At 48.1% G+C, this 18,435-nt stretch overlaps 6 protein-coding genes across 6 annotated transcripts; 3 read left to right on the top strand and 3 right to left on the bottom strand.

Moving 5' to 3' along the window:
- Positions 1 to 169: 169 nt before the first annotated feature.
- On the top strand, positions 170 to 695 carry GLAREA_10650 (Nucleic acid-binding protein; the record flags this gene model as incomplete). Its single annotated transcript, XM_008079751.1, has 2 exons — positions 170 to 510; positions 590 to 695. The coding sequence occupies 2 exons, from the start codon at positions 170 to 172 to the stop codon at positions 693 to 695; spliced, it is 447 nt and encodes a 148-aa protein (XP_008077942.1).
- Positions 696 to 1,062: 367 nt separating this feature from the next.
- GLAREA_10649 (Nudix) lies at positions 1,063 to 2,258 on the bottom strand (the record flags this gene model as incomplete). The annotated part of the gene is made up of 2 exons (XM_008079750.1): positions 1,063 to 2,032; positions 2,221 to 2,258. The coding sequence occupies 2 exons, from the start codon at positions 2,256 to 2,258 to the stop codon at positions 1,063 to 1,065; spliced, it is 1,008 nt and encodes a 335-aa protein (XP_008077941.1).
- Positions 2,259 to 2,588: 330 nt separating this feature from the next.
- GLAREA_10648 (uncharacterized protein) lies at positions 2,589 to 3,363 on the top strand (the record flags this gene model as incomplete). Its single annotated transcript, XM_008079749.1, has 2 exons — positions 2,589 to 2,748; positions 2,870 to 3,363. 2 exons carry the CDS (start codon positions 2,589 to 2,591, stop codon positions 3,361 to 3,363), a joined length of 654 nt encoding a protein of 217 aa, XP_008077940.1.
- Positions 3,364 to 4,064: 701 nt separating this feature from the next.
- Positions 4,065 to 7,694, bottom strand: GLAREA_10647 (F-box; the record flags this gene model as incomplete). The annotated part of the gene is made up of 2 exons (XM_008079748.1): positions 4,065 to 7,243; positions 7,304 to 7,694. The coding sequence occupies 2 exons, from the start codon at positions 7,692 to 7,694 to the stop codon at positions 4,065 to 4,067; spliced, it is 3,570 nt and encodes a 1,189-aa protein (XP_008077939.1).
- Positions 7,695 to 8,446: 752 nt separating this feature from the next.
- Positions 8,447 to 10,504, bottom strand: GLAREA_10646 (uncharacterized protein; the record flags this gene model as incomplete). The annotated part of the gene is made up of 1 exon (XM_008079747.1): positions 8,447 to 10,504. The coding sequence occupies one exon, from the start codon at positions 10,502 to 10,504 to the stop codon at positions 8,447 to 8,449; it is 2,058 nt and encodes a 685-aa protein (XP_008077938.1).
- A 4,552-nt stretch (positions 10,505 to 15,056) lies between these two features.
- GLAREA_10645 (Acid protease) lies at positions 15,057 to 17,934 on the top strand (the record flags this gene model as incomplete). The annotated part of the gene is made up of 4 exons (XM_008079746.1): positions 15,057 to 15,178; positions 15,244 to 15,374; positions 15,582 to 15,926; positions 15,974 to 17,934. 4 exons carry the CDS (start codon positions 15,057 to 15,059, stop codon positions 17,932 to 17,934), a joined length of 2,559 nt encoding a protein of 852 aa, XP_008077937.1.
- Positions 17,935 to 18,435: the final 501 nt, after the last annotated feature.

Genomic DNA, 18,435 nt, shown 5'->3' with positions numbered 1-18,435 from the left:
TTTGAACCTCAAAATTTTGGACAAAGACAACCTCGTCAGTGTCGCAAACATTCCTTCTCAGCACCTCGGCATACGAACTACCCATTAGTTCCGCCAGCAACATCTCCTATACTGTGTCCAGCTTTCAGTACCCCGATCGTCTTCCGCTTTCTCGATCGCAATAGCAAGCATGGCCACCGCAGGTGACACCCAGCTCTTCGACGAAAACATTGAAATCAATGGACTCGACGACAAGAAATACGACCGTGTCTGTCGACTTTCTGGCACTTCTTTAGACGGTTCAATTGCTATCAAGCTTGACATTAATTCACAAATATACCCATGCGCGGTTGGCGATCAAATCCGAGTAGTTCTTGCGACAAGCTTGAGTTTAGATGGTAGTAAGGATGATGGCAAGGGATGGAGGGATATTGCAAGGTCGGATGCGGAATCCACGATGGCTGATATGTTCGACTATGTCTGCCATGGCAAGATCTACAAGTTTGAGGATGTGGAAAATGGCGATTCGATGTAAGCTGGGTTTGAATTCTCAGACGTTTCCTACCGTTTGGAATTCAGATATTGCTCAAGCATGCTGACTTTGTGGTAGAAAATGTTTCATATCATTTGGTGGACTTCTTATGGCTATCGAAGGGCCATTTAAGAAGCTCACTTCACTGCGAGTTGATTATGTATATCTTCTCATGAAGAAATAGATGACTCGCTGGAAGGCTCTATGGCGGCGATATTGGAGGACTAGCCCTCGAACTGTCACATGGAATTTTGATCCATACGGCTTTGCATATTAGGCGTTGGTGGGAACTGGAGTTCGGGGAATGAAAAAGCAGTATTTGTGGTCACATATTATCTCGACAGTGTTGTTTTTCTCAACAGCGAATTGAGAGCTGGGCACTCCCCTACATTAGATCTAGGATCGTGGATTTCGATACAATAAATCGATGCTTGATAGAGTAACTCCTTGCGCCTCGATTTTATCACTTGCATTCGCGCCATCGAAACCGACTCTCGAACCAAATCCTGAATTCAGCTTTTTTTTTGTGACCATGCTCATGTAGGAATCGTCTACTTCGCCGTTAAATGAGGCCCAGGAAGTGGGATCTCTCTATGGCATCTCCTCTTAATCTCCTCTAGATCATTCTCATTCTCCTCCGTCAAAATCCCATGTCTAATAAAGAAATCTATTGCTACCAAAGCACAATTAGGCTTAAACTCGCCCTTCGCCAGACTCTGCATGACTTGTTCGCACGTCCACAAATAGAAACACTCCACCTCGCCGTCCTTGATTTTGGGCGTTACGTCTTTCGGTAGCTCTAGATCATAAATATACTGACTCTCGGGTTGAACAACACCACTTTCTCCACCTGCCCTGGGATCTCTCAGATAAGAATATGTCACGATCCCAGCTGCCTTAGTATTTTCCCTCACCAGCTTCTCTGGCAACGAAGCCTCCTCATCTGCCTCCCTTACAAGCGATTCAAAGGGATCCTCACCAGAAGAGATTCCCCCAGCAACAGTATTATCCAACATTCCCCCATAAGTCTGCTTCGTCCGACTTCTCCTTGGTACCCAGAGCTTAAAGTCCGATCTACTCCCACTCTCCACTCGTTCCTCCTCTGTCATGCGCGTATAGCACACCATATGCACTCCATAACTCACAGTCCCAAACAACACGCTCGCGCTCCTTTCTACATTGAACAACAATTCATTCTTCGGTCCGTAAACCGGGTACAGCTCATTCCGCCAGCCTTCTAGAACCTTGAATGTCTTGTTCTTGCGCCAGTAGTCGCAGGTCGCTGCTACAGCTGCTGAGCGTTCTGGTTCGGTAGCTTGGGGGAATGCCGAGACTGTGCGGGTGTTGCGATTTACCTCTAGTTCGCCCTTTATGGAAATAGGAACTTTGGCTAGAGCGTTGAAGACGAATTCGGGGATTTGACCAATTGTTATTGGTATGGGATAGGACTCTGAGGTGTGCGTGAGGGTATAGAAACTTGCGGTGAAGGTGTCGTATTCTGTGTCGTTTGGGTAAGGGAGTCTATTAATATAGATTAGCGTATTGTAATTATATATTCAAAGGCACATAGATATGTTTGAAAAAGAAAGACCCTCAACTTGCAGACGGTTTCTGCTAATCCTCGAAAGCGTGTACTCGAGTAGGACAGTCACAGAATACGGGTAGCTGCACATGTGCTTCACTCCTTTGGTATTCCAGGAAAGACTTACGAATCACACTCTTTGATCAAATCCAAATTAGACTTCATCCTGTAAATGTATGTTTCTAATCAGACACACTGCGTTTGTATACCAAAAAAAAATGGATTAAAAGCTACTCCAACAATCTGTGAATGCCTCTTCTACCTGGCAGATGCCTACAAAGGATGCGGCACAGCTTCAGGCACGACCCCGCCAAAAACGGGAATGACAAAATGACCCCGCCATGGAATCCGACGGTAATTGAAAGATCAACACCACCCTCTGTCAAACATATTTAATCTGGTGCCATTACCTCTTGCGTCACTTTCTATATCTTTTATATATACACGAACATCTTATCATCATATTCGGTTTTTACTATATACACCGTCCACAATATGGCACAACCTCAAGTACCTCAATTCTTTGGCTTGATACCGACAGGCCATGCGCCAATTCTTACTCCCACGAACGCGCCAACACCGACTTCACTTGTCTATACGATACCTGTCGTTCAATCGCGGCCGTTTTCGCATATTGTGGTCTTTCTAGTACCAGGTGAGTATATCGCAAGACCTAGCAACAGGGCATCCGCCAATTTACTCTTCTGGCGCAAGACACACCAGTTTTTTCGTAATCACAAGAAAGGATAGCTGGCTAATTAGTCCCTCAAAAACAGGCGTCGAACTACCTCCCGACACCGCAGCCTCAGTCTACATCTCCCTCCCCTCCCCCGGGCCCTCAGAGCCCACGTTCAAATTCCTAGGAGGCATCGGTCCCGGCAAAGAATCCGCAATCTTCAAAATCAGCGGCCTTTCCAACGGCAACTCCAGCCATGAAGTCGACATGGACGCCCCGGAATCCTCTCCCGCCGGCGATATCACGATCGGCATCTCGATCGAGCCCGCCTCGCAAGTATCAGCGCAAATGGCGTCGTTGAGCGCATCAAACTCGCAAGCGCTGGTCGTAGCGGCAAAACCACAGCAGAAACCTGATACGTTGGTGCTTGCGCAGCGGATTATCAAGAATGCATTCAATTTTCTGGCGAGTTTCAGTGGAAATGTGGCGGGTGGGATTGAGGTTGTGCCATTGAAGGCTTTTGAGGAGTGGTGGAGAAAGTTTGAGGGGAAGGTCAGGAATGATCCGGGGTTTTTGGAAAGGGATGGGGATTGAAGAGGGTGTGGCACTTGTGTGGTGGATACCACAAAGTAAAAGCATGACGAATGTCTCCAAATCATGCATTGGAGCGCGGCTGGAGATGAATTACATCTCGTCTGAGCACGAATTTGCAATGTTTTGGATCCAAGGCTCAGAAAGCGTTTGGTATCTCTCGAGGAGGTGTCGAGTTGATAATGGGCATATGCAGAAGAAAGGACGAGCCCATGGGTTCAGAACGAATGGTGCATATCACTGGCCGCTCTCAACACAATAGCAAAGGTGTAGTGCGTCTTAGTGGCAAGTCGCGGTCGAGAAGATAGAAGCTACACTAGAACGCCCGACCAGTATAAGCTGGCAAAGTTACTGAGATCTAGCTATTTCTAGCTCCTGGTGACGGTCAGCATTGCGACGGTTAGTTGAAAGGGTAGTAGAGAAGGCTGGGCTCCGTGAATTATAGTGCTCGTGTTGGTAGCAATGGATAGACATATAGCAGTAGATGTAGTCAAAAATAGAAAGTAAAAACTGATTTCATTTTTAGCACCAGACCACTAAGATCTGGCTCAAAGCAAATAGATAACACAAAAGCACTTAACATCCCAGACTCCCAGAGGGGGTAGTCGCTCAAAATCCGAATAAAAGGGTAATCGAAAACAATTATTCTTCGCTACGTTTCCGCTTCAAACGCTCTTCAACTCAAGTCCCAATCAAGCACGCTATCAAAATTTCTTTCCCTTTCCTTTGCCCTTTGACGTAGGACTAGCAAGTATTGGGTAGTCAACTTCATCACCCTCAGGTCTGCTGTCGACATCCATACCCTGACTCCTCGCTTCTGCAAGACTCAGTTGCAGGGCATAATCCAAGTCATCAGCAGCGACAGGCTCCACACGTTTGATGCGTGAGGCACTACTCTTCCCACGGGTCTTGCTTGATGCTGGCGAGCTGGAGGCAGAGCGCCGAGATTTCTTTGCCTTGTACATGATTGGTATGTCATATCCGCCCGATCCAGAAGCACGCGGCGAGCGACCGCCTTCGTCTACGCCGTCCATCAAAGACATACGGATGGCTTCTTCGATATCTTGCTCAAATTCATCGTCGGTCTTAAGTTGGGGTGAAGTTGCTGAGCGACCTTGAATGCTGCCTTCCGGGGTCACAGTAGCACTACTGCTCCAAACAGCTTTGTCGAAGCCAGAGCCAGATTCGCCAGCATCTGCACTGTACCCTGACTCGCTCATACTCATACGACGCTCTTGGTCTTTCTGAAAAGCTTCGGCCGAGACCATCTCCGCGTATCGAAGAGCCTCATCCTCACTCAACCCCCCTAATCCAACACCAAATCTGCCTGCGAGGCGAGCTTCTTCTCTGGCACGCCGAAGCTTCTCTTTTTTGAGCTCTTCCTGTTCAGTAGCGATGTAGTCCATTAAAGCTCCTCTGCCAGTAGTGGTAAATCTATCAGGGCCTCCGTTCGTTCCACGCTCGTTGGAACGACGGATCTTGCGTTTCTTACTCTGGTATTGATCTGCAGCAGACGAGCTATATGACCAGTACCGTAGGTGAGTTCCTAATGAGACCATGCCTCTGAGAACAGTCGGATCGGGATCCAGCGCGATCGCGCCAGCGGCATACAGGTTGATGCCTACACCAAGAACCGACGCCTCTGCTTGAACGAGCCGACGTCTGGCACGGGAAGAGAACCGAGAGTTGAGCGTCCTAACTGGTTGCATGTTCGATGCCAGTGGGTCCCAAGTTTGTACAAGACCATCGTTGCCACCGTGCACAATGTATAGAGCAGAAACAGCTAGGCAGGATATCTGCGGGGAATCCGTGTAAATGGTACGCAGTGGCTGCAGTTCATTGACCATTACGGGATTGAGAGATTGCGGTCCTCGCATATTCCATAATTGAACGACTCCAGTCTTAGTGCCAACAGCCAGGAATCTTGCTCGGTGGCCGGGTATTTGAGCTCCTCCAATGTCGGCGTCTCCAGGCGTTCCAAAGGGCGAGGAGTACTCAGAACTGCCATTCACAGTACGAAGAGGATCCTCATCAACGGTGAGCAGAGCATATGTAGAGATGTCCATCGAGCTGGTTGTGATCTCGTCAATGGCATGATCTTTAAGAGCGAAGATTGAGGTCCGCCATTCCTCCATAAGATTGTTGGACATGATGCGAGACGAGGGTGTACCTGGCGTCGACGACTGATCAGGTGAAGACTTTCTCAATGGGCTAGCTGCTGGACTTCTACTCATTATGGAAGACAAGACTGAGCGCTCAGGGGATGGATTGCGAGGAGGTGTGACAACGTTGCCGCCACCGAAAAGAGATGCCATGGATACAGTCTTCGGTGCCATCGGGGGTGTTTTTGGCTCCGGGTATTCAGCGCGAGAAGCCTGCTCAACCTTCCACCTTGTGAATCTCTTGATCTCAGGTGCTGTGCCTTCATCAATTCCACAGCTAATAACGACAATGGCTTCACCTGCGCCATTGCCATCATCGCCGGCAAAATCAACTTCTAGTCTTCGTCGCATGTCCCAACCATCGCAAATCTTGCGAAAGTGCGACGGAGGATAAGCTAGGTACCTCTCAATCTCGACAGTCTCAGCGACAATTTGTCCCTTAGAGAGTCGCATGGACTTGGATGACGATCGCGGCGTGTAGGATCCTGGAGTTTCCGAAGTATTATATGGATCTTCCCTGGCTACCCGGCGGGACGGCTCTGCCAGATGCCAGTAAGCAGACCGACCGGTCTTCCAAGCATGCCTGCCACTGGCACCCTCATCGAGTTTGGACTCAATAAGAGGTGATACCAAAGGTTGGATCAAGTAGAAGACTTCGCCTAACGCATTCAATGCTACTGCCCAAATCCTACCTGATGCTCTGCGCCGAGGGTTGTACGAGTCATCGACCTTGATGGCGATGATTGGAACGCCGGGACTGAGAATCCATTTTGCTGTCATTTGCCCTCTCACGATGCGCCGGCCAAACGGAGTATCAGCGCCGAGAGAGTAGGCAGTGACGACTCCTAACGTTGATCCAGTCATCATACCAACGAGGCCATCAGTAGCTTGTGATACACCATTTGACTTTGCAATCCAGACTGCAGAAGAAGCCTCAGTCATTCCTGGGAAAGTAGGAATGCCATGTTGATGGTCAATGATATCATTTGGCTGGCTGATAAAACGTCCGCGTTGTTCTTCCGAGGATCTGAAGTAGACCTGACCTCCAGGGAAACCCTCACCATATATCATCCCAAAAGGCTGACTGAGATCCATCAAGTTTGGTACAGCTGCTGGACCTTCACCGAACCCATACTGTTCTTCTCCAATAAACAAGTCGGCAAATTGAGGCAATGCCTGTGGATCGGCCAGACCCCAATTATCAATCTTACCGATATTTGGATCACTGGTACAAGCCGCACCAGACTCCTCCGAGCCATGTATGAAACGAGGGGACTTCTTGCCATTGTTCCAAACAGCATGGATATAATTGACAGGAGTAAACAATTGAGAGCCGTACGTGACAACCGCATTGGCATTATTGGCAGCGCTGTTTGACCGAGTCGACGCACCATGGCCAGGAGCAATCTGTGCTGGCTTCCCCCGCGCCAGACTCCTCAGCAACCGTGTTCGCAAGATGTATTCACTTCGCCAAGAAGCAAGACCAGTCAACCTAGTGAAGACGCGCTGCTCAGAGCGGAGCTGCTCCCTAGATTCCAGATCAGAGCCACGTCGATTTGTGTTCAGAGGTGCATCAATCGCATCTTGGCCAGGGAAGAAACGAGAAAATGCGATGCGCCAGGCGTGGGGCGTGGTGACTAGGCTGTAAAATCTCCGAGAGACAACCGAGACCGCAGAAAGAGAGGCAGCCGGTAGATGTGACAAGATGTGTGTCAAAACCTCTGTTAACAGTTAGTATAACTTTGTCTTGCATGCGATATTGACATATATTATTGGCGTACCATTTGGAAATTGGTCAAGTTGTGGACCATCAGTTCTGCCTCCCTTCTTCTTCACAACCTTGAATCCAGGTCCTTCACTTGCTTTTCTCGGTGGTGATGGAGATAACGCGTTTTCATATTCAGATATCCTTTGGAAAGATGGCTTAGGTCGTTCTTCGTTACTCTCTCTCAAATTCAATCTCCTGAATTCGTCTTGGGCGCCCTCGGTATCGACCGAAGACGCTTCGCCTCCTTCGTCTGCGCGACCTGAACGCTCTGCGACATTGACAGAGTCATGCAGGTCTGCAGACTGCAGTTCATTTGCGAGGATGCCATGTTCGGAGGAGGTGGATGGGACGGAGGCGCTGGAAGTGTTTGGAATTGTGGGAATATCGTGAAACTGTGATTGCATATAACTGAGAGACTGGAACTCGAGTTAAGATATGACTGAGCCAGCAATGTCTGGGTCAGTCTAAAGGTAATGATTGAAAGTTTTAGGTGGGAAAGTTGGTTTGAATGTCTGTGTTGTAGGAGAAAAGAAATATTTGGTGAATCGGTGACGTGAAGATAGGTAGGAGATTGTCGTGATCTTTTTGGGTCTAGTGCCTCGCTTGTTCAAGGCTAGAAGTGTTGACGATATCTCACCCCTATCACGAGTCATTAAGCAGTGAGCGCAACTAGTTGCCTTTGAGTTGTTAGAAGTTTTCTAATTCATACTCGCGTCAGAGTAAGAAAGGTTTCTTTTGTGGTTTTGATGTTTTCTCCAGTTGGCTTTTGGACAGGCTCTCGCTCTTTATGGACTCGAGCATCTTACATGAACATCCAAATCATTTCTCGTCAACCTATTCATTTGTAAGTAAATGTTTTCAAGACGTTTGGTTGCAAGGCGGCATGTGTATAGTGTGATAAGTTGTAAGTTTGTTATATTCTCATTAGTTTTGTGTATCCCCTGATGCTTTACCCCCAAGCGCCGTAAGTCATTGATCCGTCAAATCATGTCTACATCAGATATTAATACAACCCATTTATGTAAGAATGCTCAGAAGCCAAAGTATTGCCCTGGGGTATATGCCCATCATGCCTCCACCAAACGCCATTGAAACTCCCAAATATGTACCTCCCTCCCCATTCTATATGCTATGGTCCTCGGCCGGTGCTGTTGGCTCAAATCATCAAAAATCCTAATGAGATGCATAGACCAAATATTCCACTTCTCAAAGGCTCTAAAACTCCCCCTGCTGCGTTCTTTGTGCTTGTAGGTCTTGCTGATGAATCGGAAGTAGGCGTCGAAGTCTCGGCTGGAACAGTAGTAGTTGCAAATCCAACGCCTCCAGGTCCAAGCGAAATGGTTTGTCCGTTGAACACGTCGGTGGTTGTTTTCGCTCCAGGTCCAACATTAAAGGTAGACCCGCCCACGACTACCAAGCTATGTCCAATCTCAGAGTAAGTGATTCCACCCGCTGTAATCACTTTCGTTGTAGGATTAAATGGATACGACAGTGTGGTACCTTTCAAGCCCAACCCGGCAGGGCCAGCAGTGATAGTATGGCCATTTATGACGGTGACGACAGGTGTAGCTTGTGGACCAACTGTTAGAGTAATGCCAGAAATGACAGCAATTGTGGCGCCAATTTCTGTAACCGAAAGCCCACCGGCGAGACCTAATTGCGTATTACTAGGATTTGCGCTACCGCCCAGAACCTTGGAGTTGTCGAAGTATATGCCTCCGGGCGCAAGAGTGATGGTATCACCATTGAAAGTCTGGGTCTTGGTAGGTAGAGAGCCCCCGTAGGTAATGGTTGAGCCACCGATGACGGCAACCGAAGGTCCAATGGCAGAAAAAACTTGCGCGTCAATGATTACAACGTTAGTAGAAAGGGCCGACGCTGGTGCAACCGTTGTCTGAGCAAATCCAAGTCCTGCCGGTCCGACTGAAATTATTTGCCCGTTCACTGTGATTGTAGTTTGAGGTGCTCCTGCTCCTATGGAGTACGTCTTCCCAAAAATAACGGCATTTGAACTTCCTAACTGAACAGGAACGCCCATAATCGTCGTCGTCGTCGTTGGCGACTCTTTAAATTGAGCACCAGCTGTTGGATTAAGGGGAGGAATCGTGAGCGTAATTCCTCCCGGCGCTATCACTTGAGACGGGTTGACTGTGTAGGTTTTCCCATTTTGGACAACAACATTGTTTCCTTGGCTGTCAGTGCTGACTCCATTTCCACCATTGCCTGGGCCACTTCCGCTACCACTTCCGCTTCCACTTCCTGGATTGACGTTGTTAGATCCAGTTCCCGATCCAGTTCCAGTTCCAGTCCCAGTCCCAGCACCACCCGAGCCACCATTGGACCCAGAACCAGAGCCGGAACCAGAGCCTGAGCCTGAACTGGCACCAGAGTCTGCATTAGAACCTGCGTCGGCACCAGAACCATTCGATCCGCTCCCATTGCTGCCACTTCCTCCAGGAGTAGTACCAGCAGTTGGTACTGCCACGTCTTGAGTACCAATGATAACTTTCGTCGGTGTTATCACGATGGGCACGTCACCAATTATGGTCGTCGTTGGAGGCTTGGGGTTATTTTCAGGCGGGCTATTCCCATTGTTATTTGCTGGTGGATTTGGTGGGTTGCTCGTTCCACCATTGTTTGCAGGAGGAGCACCTGTATCCGGTGGATTTCCTGTTTCGCCATTGTTCGTAGGAGGAGTTCCAGTATTTGGTGGAGTTCCATTTCCGCCGTTATTTGGGGAATTTCCCGGGTTGTTAGTTCCGCCACTCCCATTCCCACCACTGTTCCCGCCACTGTTTCCGTCGCCGTTACCATTTTGAGAGCCACCGTTATTCTGTCCTGGGGCTGGTGGCGTGACAGTCTCGATTGGTATAGCAGTGGGTATGAACCCCGTTGGAGGTCCCGGTAATGGTTGCCAATTTATGGTGCTTTTATCCCCGTCAAGACTTGGGTACGGTATCTGGTTGACAGTCGTGTATTGGGTGGGAGCATTTTTGCTTGTGGTTATAACTGTCGTTACTGGGGAATTCGAGAAATTAGTAGTTATTGGGGCCGGAGGCTTGGTTGTGGCTCCCCATCCTTCAGACGTTCCATAGGTTCCCGTCTTGTCACTAGAAGTAGGGGAAAATGAACCTGTTTGTGGGCCGGTGGCAGTGGCAGAACAGTAGACTGGGGGAGTAAATTCCGGTTCTGGTGGAGGGCTTGTGCTATTCATCGTCGAGTTCGCATATACAGTCGACGTGACGGTGGTAGTGTTGGGAAGGATTTCCCAGATTGTCAAAGGTTCGCCAGGCGCCAGAGTAACGCATGGCGGCTCAGTTGGATATGGAATGATAATTACTGTAGTATTGAGAGCCGTAGTCGTCGTGGAATTTGATCCCCACCATGTTCCATTTGATGTTCTTGAAGGAAATTTGGCGGTTGATACTATCACAGACGGCACTGAGACAGTAGAGATCCACGGCGTGGGCTCAGTGGGAAGAGGAAGAGAACCATCGCTTGTTGAACCATTACTCGTTGAACTGTCTATTGTTGTCGATACTGGATCGCTTGACTGAGGCAGAACAACCGACCTGATAGGTGCACTCGCTATAGTGGAATAACTATTCGTATCTGTTGCTGTTACTATCGTGCGGCTTATTACCCCCCGCGATATTGGGGTCGATACCGGCGTCGATGTGGACGTCAAATCCGTTGATGATGATGTTGATGTTGTCGTCGGCCGGCTTATTACACCTCGTGAAATAGGTGCAGAAGTAGTTGAGCTTTCTATTGACGGGCTTTCTGTTGTTGATGTCTCACTAATGATTTGAGCCAACACTTTCCTACTTAACGTCGAACTTGAAGAAGATGAATTGAGGTAGACATGAGAGCTGGTAACTAAACTTTAAAGTCAGTGTCTTGTAGCTTTCTCTTAATCGCTTGAAGACATCGCGTACCTGGAGGGGGATAGTATGCCTGGGCTGCAACAATACAACTGCCCTGGATTGCCCAGAGCAAACTTTTCCGCGAGAAGAGCATTCCTCCAATTGCTGTGTTCCACCTGTATTCCTTTTGTGATTGTTGACTTTTCCACGACCTAGGTGGTGGTCGAGCAGCTCCAATCCTGGCGGTGATAAACAGTCGGTACCCAGAGACACATTTGAGATGGACTGGCACTGAATCCGAGGATCTGTCGAACGGGGACGGATCCAAGCAAGAGGCGAAGAGGCGGGAAAAGGTACAACGCAAAAACGAGTGTGGGTGGGATAAAGAGCAATCCCGAGGTTAGAGTCTGAAAGTTCTCGACTCTTGTCTGGCTATCAATGCATGGTAAAAAGCATTGATTGCAGATGAACCGGATGAAGTGAAGAAATAAAGTACCACTACCTGCTGACGAGTATGCACAAATTAAAATGGCGCCCCTTTCGCGTATGTATGGGCTGGTGAGAGGCCATGCCGTGAAGAGAACATCTTCCTGGAGGCTTGCCCTGGCAGTCCACTTGGTTCTCTAGGCTGCCTGTGCTGTGCTGTAGCTGGGATTTAGCTGATGGCATTGCAATCGGAGATGTGAGTTGCATGGACATGGGCTGACTGAGGGGTCCGAAGAATGGATCAAGAGCTTTGTTCTTTGGCTGGTGTGTTCGCGTGTGGATGATGGTGTCAAGAACGGTGTCCTCCCGGATGGTCGCTTTAGGCAATCTTGGCTGGGTCAACGCCATGAGGCGCGCAATCGGCCACTGGCAGGGTTAATGAAGCAGGGGACGAAGTACACTATCCGTTGTGATTCGTTAACTCTTTATAATACGAAGCACCACTGGACGGTTCTCACCACCAGGGCTGAGAAGAAAACAAGGTTCGATGGCGTTTCAAAAGTCAAGAGGCTTGCGGGACGGCGCCCTCGTTGGTCCAACAGCATTACAATCTTTATTCCACCGTTACAAGAAGTCATCATTTCATCTTCCTTTGGCTTGGTAGTGACAAGCGACAACTCGACGTCGCTGTGTGGGAGGACAGCTTTTCAAATGCAAAGTCAAGCTGGCCGGGGAAATGGGTTGCCTTCCCATCGGAAACTTCGTGGAGGTGACATGTTTATTCTTATTCTCTGTCGTGCACCCTCACTTAAATACGGGATTAACCCATTCCAGTAGTTAACGTTACTGTCTAAGACTGAGAGCTGGACTGAGACCTAGCTGAAGCTACAAGCCTATCATCGACCACAACGATTGTGTTCGCACCTTCCGATTTACCTCAAACTACATCTTGAAGAATCAAAAGCGAATTAACCTACTACCAAATTTACTGCACGGTATGTCCGTTCTTGAGTGTCGTAACAGCGATCCTCCTTGTAAGCTGCTGAGTGCCCGAGATGTACTTTCCTAGAGACCACCCTACCGAGGCTTTCTTGATTAGCCTCATTAATAAATCAATCTAGCTAATTTATAACAAAGTTAATGTAGTAATGATTGCCATTATTCATCTTTATGCTTGCGCGATTCTTGACAATTCTTGAAAACACCACCTACCATTGTCAGAACAGGATCTTCTCATCTTTTGTTTTCGTCGATCAGTACCGTAATACTTTCGCCAACCCCCAAAGGACTCCGGACACACGGCGTAGGGTTTTGACTTCTGTGCTCGCAATGAGGCTGATTTATGATTTTCGGTACCACCCTCTGCAAAGACGGCTCGTCAAGCTGTTGTGACTTCTAAGTGATGCCACCCTTTTCAACATGTTGCTTCGATTCTGCATGATAGGCAGACAAGAATTTTTGTAGCTACTTCTCTAAATTCCTCCCTCTTTCCGCCATTCACCACCCAACATTGACCAAAGAATTCTTCGATAGCAATATGCCCCTCCCCTCGTACAGCACCAAAGCCGGATTTTGCATTCTCTAGACATCGAATCGTCCTCCTACGATCAAATATTGCGAATCCCGCATGGCCTCGACCTGTCTATTTCCCTTTCCCACCCACCTCTACGGTTTCTTGCTCTGATCTTTGCTTCTATTATGTCTGGTACTCCCGAAACCACATGCCACCAAGGATGCTCCTGCTCAGATCCAGTTCCACGTTGTGAAAATTGAGGGGAGAGACGACCCTTTCTGCATATTCAACAGAGCCAATCGCGACCATCCCCTCTTTCCCAGCCTGCTCTTCCAGTCTTTTATCAAGATTGCAACATCAAGGATTTTATCCTGCAAGACCAATAACGGGACGGCTCATCTCGCAACCCCGTAGGAACCTTTGCCATCTTCGAGGAAGCCTATATGGTACACCTCCAGAATGTTACCCCGCTATCATTCGCCAATTCTCACTTATTTGAGCTCTTTTTACAGTCAAAATCGGAGATCAGCAGAGGTGAGTGCACACCACTTATTTGCCATTACACAAAATTTGTTAGCGGAATGATACTATACAGCAAGTGGATGAATTAGACTAGAGGTACGCCTTGAGATCAAGGTGTTGTTTTCCCCTTCTGAGTTTTCTGTGTAGTTGCTTGGCCGACTCGTCGGCAACTAAAAATACCTAAAATACCCTCTCCGTCAAGTCCAATAGCTTACCACACGGAGAGCAAAGCACGGCAATCGACTTTTCTTACACCATACTAAAACATGCGTCGACCTGTCAAACTATGAGGACAGAGACCCTCATCTTTCAGCTTACTGAACATCAATTGAACGCCTTCGGAGACACAACATGTGGATGGCGATTGGCCGCTTTATATTGTCTTGCATATATTTGAGAGCGCATCCAGCACGACCTAAGAGATAGTCCAGAATGCAAACAGCTGTCAACATCTTGCCCTTGTTTCTCGCAACGGGCCGATTGGATACCCTTTGAGTGAATGCTGTGGCCACTTGGCGTGTGGAAAGAATCATATGTGCGTGGCTGCTTCTCAGCACAAATGAAGACACACCCCAAAGTTGACAAATACTCGTACGTCTACCCGGTCATTCGGGTCTTTTGGGGCTTCCCAATTTCTCAGTACAAAACTCAAGGTACTTGGTACTTTTCATCAGTCCTCTTTACGCAACATTTTACTCGTCAAAACTCTCTGAACTACCCTACGGCTCCTTGGTGGCAAGAGAGTGATGAACAAGGCGGTGCGACTCGCTCAGCTAAAGCGCTTGTAAGATATCGTCGGTCTTACACGATAAACCTTGGCGACTTTGATACGTGAGGTTATCCAGCCCCAAAGCTGCGGCTGCTTCGAGGAGTACTCGGTTCATGAATCGCCATGATTCTGAATGACGATTTAATTCAAATTTGTTGCAACCTTGCTGTAAGAAGAGCCTAGATACTCCCAGTCACATGGGTAGGCCGCAAAATACTCCGCATTCTTCTCGTAAATCTCCAAATCTTCAACCTTTCTTTTGGCATCGGAAATCTCCTGCAAAAAGCTTGGCCTGAATGTAGCTTGTCTATAGCCGGGCAGGGGTATATCATAGGTCACTTCATCGTTTGTGCCTTTCTCTGGCCGCGCTGGTGGCTCCCTAGCGGTACGCTTAGGGGCAGCTCACCACCCCAAGATCGCGGCAACCCACTGTGGAAATCCTTCAGATTGCCTGATCAGTGCTAGATCAGTGACTCCGCTCCAGCGTTTACAGGGTCTCTGACTGGCGTGTCCCATTGCTCGGATGCTGCTTTCGCACCGGCCATTCTCTCCTCCACTAGCTGCTTCCTAGCACCTCATTTTTGTACTGCACCGTGTGGATTGTGTTCTTCTGATCGCAATACTTGCACGGCGTCCTGCGAGTCTAGATAATGCGCAATCGTTCGTGACAATGAATACGGCGACGAGGTGGATAGGAGTGCTCTCGGGACTTCTGCTGTTTCAATATTCAGTCGCTGTAGTAGCAGAGCAGGTGGTAACAGCCCCTTTGAGTGTAACACCCTCGATCAGTTGGTCAGTTTTAACAAGCTTCCTGTCGCAAGATATCAACACCAGCTTTACTCACACCAGCCTGACAGGTACGGATATGACGGGTCCTGGTCGGCAATATCGTTGAGAGTTGGAACCCCTCAGCAATGGGTTGATGTTATGGTCAATACTGTGAGCTCTGAGACTTGGGTTGTAGGTCCTTCGGGATGCGTTGGAGGAAGTAAGTGGATTTTTATATTCAGTTTTAATACTTGGGCCGGGACCGCCATCACGAGCGGGGATTGTTGCTGTCCGATGAACCATGGGAGCCAAACAAAGCATATGAAGTTGGTTGAGAACTTCATCTCAGCATAAACGCTAGGAAGGATGGAACGTTCGACAAGTGTATTACTGCATTCCATAAATAAGGCTAACACTGCTGTTACAGACTCCCTATGCACCTCTGCCAGAGGAGCCATTTTCGATCTCGCGACCTCATCAACATGGCAAGATCAAGGGTTTTACAATTTGGGAGTTGATGGTCGGTTCGGTGGTATGGGGTATGCGCAATATGGCTTGGACGACATAACGTTTGGCTCCACTGGTATAACACTCAACAACACCATCATCGGGTCTATCAATACAACTGAATACTGGCTGGGCATGTTTGGATTGGGAGTAGTTCCAGGGAATTTCAGAAACATCACCTCTCTTCCCGCTATTAGTGGTCTTGTGGAAAAGAATAGTGCTATTCCGACACACAGTTATGGCTACACCGCTGGAGCAAAATACCGTAAGTTAACTATAAAAGTCTCAAGACGGTCCGCTCACAGAATATAGAACAAAAGGGTGTGCCCATTTCATTGACCTTAGGCGGAGTCGACACCAACCGATTTCAACCTCACAATACAACGTTTAATCTTAATCCTAGCAAAAACCCACAAGCTAGCATAAACTCTATCACAGTGGTATCCTCAGCGAGTAGCAATAATTGGACAACGCAAACTCAACTTGCTTCAACTGCTGACCGAGTCTCTGCTATCATCGACAGTACAACTCCATATCTATGGCTACCACAATCGATATGCGATCGTTTTGCAACAACTTTAGGATTGACTTACAACACGTCATTGAAAATCTATACGTATGATAATAAACCTGGACAACATGATGCACTTATGAATTCTCAATTGAGCTTTACATTCAGCTTGTCTGACTTGTCTAGCTCAGAAAGCATCGTCAACATCACTTTGCCTTACGCGGCATTTGACCTTCAACTTACATTTCCAAGTCCACTGTTGAATGCAACTTATGGTTCGGCAGACTCAACAAAGAACTATTTCCCCCTTAAGGTTGCAGAAAATGAAGCAGAATATACCATTGGTCGGGCCTTCTTACAGGAGGCTTATATCATTACCGACTACGAGAGAAATCAATTCTCAATTCATCAAGCTGTTCACACTTCAGATCCTATTGGAAACACTAGCATTGTAGCAATCACACGTCCTGGAGATAGTACATTTACTCCACCGGAAACCACGTCGAAGACAAAGTCGAAAATTTCATCGGGAGTCATCGCTGGGATTGCGGTTGGTGCCGTTGCAGGAGTGGCCTTGTTACTTCTTCTAGTTTTCTGTCTATGTCGACGGAAAAGGAAGCAGAAGACGCAAGCGGTTTCAGATGAGAAGCCTATCGTTGTGGATCAATCACATTCTATATTCAACAGATTCCGCAAGAAGCCAACAGGGGCACCTGTCAACGAGGCAGCGGGGAGCACAGTCTATGCTACAGAGGTTGGTGCTGATGCATCACATGAAAGATTTGAGCTTCCTGCTTCGTTACCTGCGGAGCTTGACAGTGAGGCAGGCACATTGAGTGGTACCACCGAATACGGACATTCAACACAAGACTCAAGCAACAGCATTTCTGCATATGAGAGGGCGAGACGCAAACATGAACGTCAAATGGCAGGAGGCTTCCCAACTCCACTCTCGCAAGACGAATATCCGGTCGAAAAGTCAGAACAAGACGTTGCTGTGAATCCCGTCCATCGACATCTCGAAATTCCGGATTCCGAGGGTCATACACCACTGGTGTCACCTGTTGGGGATTCCCATACCATATCCACAGTCAGTGGCCAGCCATCACCTATTTCTGCTGGATTCGTGTCTGGGCCGACAAGTCCTATCAGTCCTCCGCCTAACTATCGCAGAATTGCACCGGGTAATGTGGTATATGCAGGACCGCTTCCGGATAATGTTACATTACCACAAGTGGTACCTGAAGTAATTGGCCCGGATAGACGGGTAAGACCGTCGGAGCAAACGCTTCTTACCGAACCTGGGACGATGAGTGATTCGGAGGGAATGTCGAGCACATTAGGAAGTCACTTTACCGAGAACGAAGATGCGGGGACTGATTTGTATAACAACACCGACCCAATCCGTCAACCCCACAGTCCCGTTTCGAGCGCCAGTCCAGGCGGCACTGTCTTCGGTACCGATAATCACAGTGTGAGCGCTGCCACATTCAGCAGTAACCATACTCGTCTCCCTCCGCCTTCGATTGGGGTTCACAGTCCAGGCCACGATGGTCGGATCATACGCGAGGAAGACGAGTCGAAATTTCTGCGTGAAGATATGATCGCGCTACGTGCAGATATGCAAGCGAGAGAGGTTCTCAATCCTTATCAAGGTCGCACGCATATTCATGGAGAGGACTTGGTACATGTGCCCGTTCCTGCTGCGGAGAGGTTCTCATTCGAGGAAGAACGAATTAATGATGGGAGTGGAACAAAGTAAATTTGGTATACCGTCAGTCCGACGGACGTACATAGGATTGGGATCTTAGGTATAGTGTTGAACGTTTTAGCGATGGCGTCTAGGGATTTGTTTGGCATTTACCGGTATGGGGTGGGTTGCAAGTCGGTAATGGCTTGGTGGTGCGTCTTGGATAATACAAAGAGCCATGGTTGCCTGGCGAAAACTTGGTGGAAGTCTAGGAGTCTAATCCTCATCTAGGAATATCCTTTTGCTAGGTGAATAATACAAAACATATCACTTCTGTACATTTCAATACTTGCACGTGTGCTCCAGTGTCACAAAATTCGCATTCCTTCCATTGCTGTTCTTAGCTTCTCTTGATCATCTGATTATACCACTTCAGCTTTGCTCTTACCTGAAGATGTTTTTAATTCCTTAACTAATTCGTTGAACTCAGATAGTATATAGCTTGATATTCCAGACTTTCACTTGCTGGCTTCACTATTAGCTGATGAACATCCCAGAAACCCACCAAAACCA

Source organism: Glarea lozoyensis, assembly GCF_000409485.1.
Source record: "Glarea lozoyensis ATCC 20868 chromosome Unknown GLAREA12, whole genome shotgun sequence".
In the NCBI taxonomy this organism is placed as follows: Eukaryota; Fungi; Ascomycota; class Leotiomycetes; order Helotiales; family Helotiaceae; genus Glarea; species Glarea lozoyensis.
This window is presented reverse-complemented; position numbering and strand designations above follow the sequence as displayed.